The sequence below is a fragment of the Vigna umbellata genome, chromosome 11 (assembly GCF_029865625.1).
Source record: "Vigna umbellata cultivar VRB3 chromosome 11, Vumbellata_1.0, whole genome shotgun sequence".
Lineage (NCBI taxonomy): Eukaryota > Viridiplantae > Streptophyta > Magnoliopsida > Fabales > Fabaceae > Vigna > Vigna umbellata.
Window position 1 is genome coordinate 22,791,983 of NC_142175.1, and position 6,000 is coordinate 22,797,982.

Below are 6,000 nucleotides of genomic sequence, written 5' to 3' on the forward strand. Positions count from 1 at the left end.
TTTGACAATGGTCACCCCTGTGAACCTGACTGACTACCTCAGTTGGACTTTCTGTACAAAACCTCATTTTCTCTTGGGTAATCGTTTACCAGGAGTCTGTAAACGATTACCACAACCTTTTTTCAACACTCTCAGTCATCCCTTGCACAACTTGCTCATCCAACTGATGAGGGGTCACTCCATACTCCTTGGCCTCATATCACATCACCAACCACCCTCTCCCACCACTGAAACACCAGGACCAGCCTAAGACAAGTGCAAAAGTGCCTAAAAGTGCCTAAAAGTCACTTTTTTTTATAATGGTCACCCGTGTCACCCTGACTGATTACCTCAGTTGGACTTTCTGTACAAAACCGCATTTTCTCTCGGGTAATCGTTTACCAGGAGTCCGTAAACGATTACCACAGCCTTTTTTCAACATTCTCAGTCATCCCTTGCACAACTTGTTCCCCCCACTCATGAGGGGTCACTCCACACTCCTTGGCCTCACATCACATCACCCCCCACTCAAATTGTGATTCAAATGAACTGGTTTTGACATTGGTCACCCATGTTACCCAGAATGACCACTCAAAGACCAACATCTTACAAACAAGCCTACAACTTAGCAAACACAAAACTTGACCACATTCTGAAATCCACAAACCCACAACTCATAATAACAATGGTATTCAAAAAATAAAATATGAGACCAACTCAAACAAAAACTCAAATTTTATATCATTCAACTAAATCCGATACATTACACTTTGTTTTCTTAATCTATTTACAATGATTACAATGATCATTTACTTTCCATTAATCAACTAAATACACATATCACTCATTTTTTATTCTAAGCACTACGGTTCCGGTGTATGGAGTCCTAAGTGCTCTTCCCTTGTAACGCCTTCGTGATCCAACCCTAACATACGTCTCCAAAGGTTGTTCATTTCCGTCAATGTCAGTAGGGGATACAAAACCAGTGTTCACGGATGGTTCTGTACGAGGCACACTTTGTCCAACGTCATCTTTATTTTGCCTTCTTGCCTTCTCTTCAGCCAATTGTGCCTCCAAACTTGCAACCCTCCTTTTAAGTTCTTCAATTAAAAATTCTTGGTCCTCTAAGGCACGCATAAAATTTTCTCTTCGAATTCTTTTTTGTTTCTTATTTCCTCTTGGTTTAGCATCCTTTCTTTTTGGTGTTAGTCTGTATTCCTTCTTATCCTTGGTTGAAGCACCAGCATAAACATCGTCAACAACCTGAAATTTAACCACACATTACAGATTACACAACTTTTGTCAATATATGAAAACATAACAAAACTTCCGATAACAAACCACATACCAAACCTGTCTCCATACACCGTTTTACGAACTTGTCTCCAACACTTATATTCATCCAGTGCAATATTCGTGGAAATTTATCAATAGGACCTTCCGGTGGAACAAATAGCTCAAAAAACCATACCTAAGAAAAATAAATCATCTTAACTTGTAAGAAACTAAATTCACAAAACAATTTAAATAATTACATCAAAAAGTATTAATTACTTGCAGCATGTAAACACAACCATCGAAGTAAACGTTTGTTGTACCTTTGCCTTTCTTCAAGCCTTCTGAAGCTTTGCGCAAACTACGTAACAAAAAACGATAAACTAGACTACCCCAACAATAACTACCCAAACCACTTAAGTTGTCAACAATATTAAACATTACGGGAAACACTTTTCCGCTACGATTTGGAAATAAAATCTCACTTATCCCTACCAAGAGGTAAAGACTACAAAAATGAGAACAAGGGATCTTTTTCTTGTGTTTTCGCATTAGAATTTTGTATATCGAATTCAATTCCTTTGTTCCTTTGCCTATGTATTTCACACATTCAATATTTCTCATTTCTTCCTTTAAGTTAATATTTGCACCATCTGTACTCAATCCCAACCCTAAATGAAAATCATTTTCATTTATATTCAAAACTTTATTCCCAACTAAAAAATCACTACTAGAGTCGTCCCACTTACCCAATAACTCACTCAATATATTTCTACCTAGTTTAACATTCACATTGACATCTAAAAACCACGCAAATGGAGTCTTCCCAATCAATGACCGATGCTCGTCTGTCAAGCGTTCATTCAAAGTACATATACTTTGTCAAAAAAGAGTGACGAACACTCAACTGCATAAACCAAAATAAAATCAGCAAAACTACTAAACCCAATAACCCAATAACCACAACAAAAGGATACGAACCCCAAACCTTAACCCAAACCAAAAAACCATGGTACGAAATGGAATGGAAAACTACTTACCTTCGTCGTCGGACAATGGTCACCGGACCTTGCCATTCCGCACGATAACTTGTACGAAAAACACCACCTTTACGAAAATGGAGGGAGACAACACCACGCACACAGAACAATCACATACAAAGCAAAGTGAAGAGGCATGAAACGCGACCTTCAGGAGACGGGACCTTCACGAGACAGGACCTTCGTTTCCAATGAAACAGAGAAAGGGGTATTTTCGGATTTTCAGTTAAAAGAAGGGTTACGGACTTCCATTTCGAAGGTTTTTATAAAATATTCTTTTTAAAACAAACCAATGAAAATAGGACACGTGGCGTTGTAAAAAAAGTGTTAAGAAATCGTTGTTGGAATATCGCGGTCCTTTCTAAAAATCAGTCATAATACATTAAAAAAATTTCAATCTTATGACATGTGTCCATAACCACGTAATAATAGGTTTTGAACTTATTTACAAGTTTACCCCTATATTTCATATTAGGAAAATGTTATTTGGACAACGAAATGTTGACACAGATTTGACAACGGCACGTGGCAGTTATTCATTGGCTCAGTAATTTGGAAATAAACCAGAGAAAGGGTTATGGGGCGAGGGGTATTTTGGGATTTCCAGATTAAAATTTTAAGATTTGGGTTTGGCGGTTTAGGGTGCGAAAGACGTTCGTTCAAGCCTACCTTCTTGTGTGTCGCTCTCTCGCTGTGTCGTCTGTCTTCTCTCTCGCTGTGTCGTCCGATCTTCTCTCTCGCTGTGTCGTCCGTCTTCGAAGCTTCCATCGTCGCTTTCGTTCTCTCCTCCTTCTTCAAAACGTGCGTTGAAACCTTGGAGGATCTCTTTGGCTGTGTGTTCCATCTTTACCCTACCCACAGCGTTCAACCCTTCCATCCTTTGTGTGGGTCTGTCGTCACAGAGAAACCCTTCCATTTTGGCATTCGAAAAGCGGGTGTGGTTGTTTTGTTGTGCATTTCGCGTCTGGTGGAGGAGGTCGTGGAGCAGTGGTATCCGTTTTTATTGGTGTAAGTAAAAATGGGCGAGCCCTGACATTGTGTTTTACACTGTGTTTTTGGTTTTCATTAAGTTGAATGATATAACTGAGAGTGGAATGTTATCTTGTTAGGGCCGTTTCAATGGAAGGGAAAAAAGCAAGTGTAAGAAAAAAATTAAATTGTGTTTATATATTATTTAATTAACTTATGGATTGTAGTTAGTAATAAATTTTTATGATTTTTTTTGTAGTGGCGACTTCTTATCTCGATGGATTCATCGATCATTATTGAAATGAATCGTTTACTACGACAGTGTCATGTGGATCGGATTAGGATGACACCATTTATGTGGTGTTTGAATATTGAAAGGCCTGTGGAGGTGAATTTAAAATTATTGAAGGTTATGGTTTGCAGGTGGGTTGGGAATGATAACAGTTTTAGAGTAAGTCAAAAGTTGGTGCCCTTTAGAGTTATTGATGTGTTCATGAGCTTAGGTTTAGAAATAGGTGGTTTAGAGATTCCCTTTGATGAAGTAGTTGGTGGATTGGTTGGTGAAATGTTCAAATCAAAAACCATCAGTTTGAATGACTTGACTGACATGTTTAATGTCATTGTTGATGATAAAAACATTGATGTTGATGTAGTGTGTAGGTTATATATATTAGTTTGTTTGGTTGTTTTCTATTTCCCTAGGAAATCAAGGCATGTTTGTAACATGCCTTTTGTAGTGTTAGATGACTTAGACCGTTTGTGTCTATATGATTGGTGCACCGGTGTACATAAACATATTGTAGAGAATTTAAATAAATGTAAGAAGAAAATTATGGGAGCAGGTATCCCTCAGTCAGTCACACTCAGTGGCAATGTGGCAGTGTTGCAGGTAATATGATATGTAGTTGACTATTTTGATGTAGTGCAGAACATTGTGAATTATGTTTGATGAAATAATTTTATGATATTTTAGGCTTGGGCGGTTGAAAGACTTTCTTTGCATGGTCATCCTTCGCACAGGTTTTTCCCGCGCATAATGAGGTGGTTCCCGTTTAAATCAAGGACCGAAAAAATTGAACATATTTTTATGACCGGAGATGTAAGTGTTTTGTTTTTCGTTATTTTGTATGTTAAAATGGATTGTCTATTTTGTCTGAATTTGTTGTGTGCTATTGGTGCAGTTAAATATGGATTGGTATGTACGAAAGGAAGATCGTCATAGGCCGGAAATCCGTGCAACTTTCAACATGGATGACGGAGGAATGAGTGAAGGATCCTTGGGTGAAGGATCCAAGGTTGACAAAGATGATGATGATGACGAAAGCTCTGATGACGGGGCATGGGAAGCAGGTGCGGAGGAGAGATTGAGGAAAAACAATGAAGATATCAGAGCATTGAATGCCAAGATTGGAGTTCTGACTAGAGAGTTATTTGAAATTTATCAAACTCCAATCTTTCATGAAGCAGATGCATGTGGCACTGATGAAGAGGTTGGGGGTGGAGTTGATGAAGGACATGGAGTTGGAGGTGAGGAGAAGGCTGAAGTTGGGGGAGACGAAGAGGCTGAAGTTCGTCCCGATTGTGGCTTCGAAGAACAAGGTGATGGAAATGAAGTTGATGACCCCCTAGGTGCACATACTGAAGTAAGAGGGGATGATAAAACTGTTGGTAACATTAATTTTATTGAAATAGATGATGATGCTGATGAAGAAGAACGGGAGGTCGTGCCATTGGTTATACCCCCATTGCGCAGTTTTGTTGGTGATCCAAGCACTAGTGTTGATGTAAACCAATTGTATACAGCAGTCAGCATCAGAGAGATGAACGTACACAGGTATATGGTATGAATTGTAGTTGTGGTTGAGGAATATGTATTGTTTGTGATTGACTAATATTTGTATGTTTAGGGTTGTAAGCGAGATAATTGGCCAAAGCTTGAGCACGACTTCAATTTACACTTTGGCCCCAATGAAATACGTTGATAACATGGTTAGTATTGTCACATTTGGTTGTGTTTCATGTTTTAGTTTATGTTAGTAATGTGAAAATTGTTTATTGTGTAGGTGGTGTTATTTGCTTGTACGATCTTTATGTACTTTGAGAAAAGGTTGTGCGGTGTTGTTAAGAGGATTCATTTTAGTCCGTTATACTCGGTAAATAAAATGTGATATTGTATCATATTTATGATTGAAGAAAGTATTTTTGATCGATTTTTTATTGATGATTTTGAAATTGTCCACAGCACCATATTCTTACAGATTATAGGAAACGTCCACAGAATCGCCATGTATTCACGCTTCATAACTATAACAGTTATTTGCATTCCGATCATTTTGGACTTCAAGAATTAGCCACAGCGGACTTTGTGAGTAACCTTGAATTTGCAAATTTTGTCGACTTTTGGTTGTAAATGTGTTACTGAAATTGTTTATATTGTTTGTAGTTGTTTCTGCCATTTGTCCACGATGATCATTGGTGGTGTTATTTAGTGAAATTGAGGTGATTGGAGATTTTTGTGATTGACTCATTGGGGAAGGGGATCAGAGACCGCAAAAGGATAGACACAGCCGTTGTAAGATTCGACATCTTTCATTGTTGATTACCGTGTGATTATGACATAACCCTGTATTGTTTAAGTATTTATTGTATTTGTTAACTGGTAGGCTGAAAATATGGCACGGTTTTTTTGCATCTTGATGAATACACCGGAAGGTAGTATTGGTCCTTTGACTGTTAA

The 6,000-nt window shown here is 38.1% G+C and overlaps 1 protein-coding gene across 1 annotated transcript; it reads left to right on the forward strand.

The window, feature by feature from the left end:
* Positions 1 to 3,540: 3,540 nt before the first annotated feature.
* LOC148191209 (uncharacterized) lies at positions 3,541 to 5,567 on the forward strand. The gene is made up of 6 exons (XM_088101809.1): positions 3,541 to 4,152; positions 4,237 to 4,362; positions 4,445 to 5,097; positions 5,171 to 5,252; positions 5,327 to 5,416; positions 5,529 to 5,567. The coding sequence occupies exons 1-6, from the start codon at positions 3,541 to 3,543 to the stop codon at positions 5,565 to 5,567; spliced, it is 1,602 nt and encodes a 533-aa protein (XP_087957935.1).
* The last annotated feature ends 433 nt before the right edge of the window (positions 5,568 to 6,000 follow it).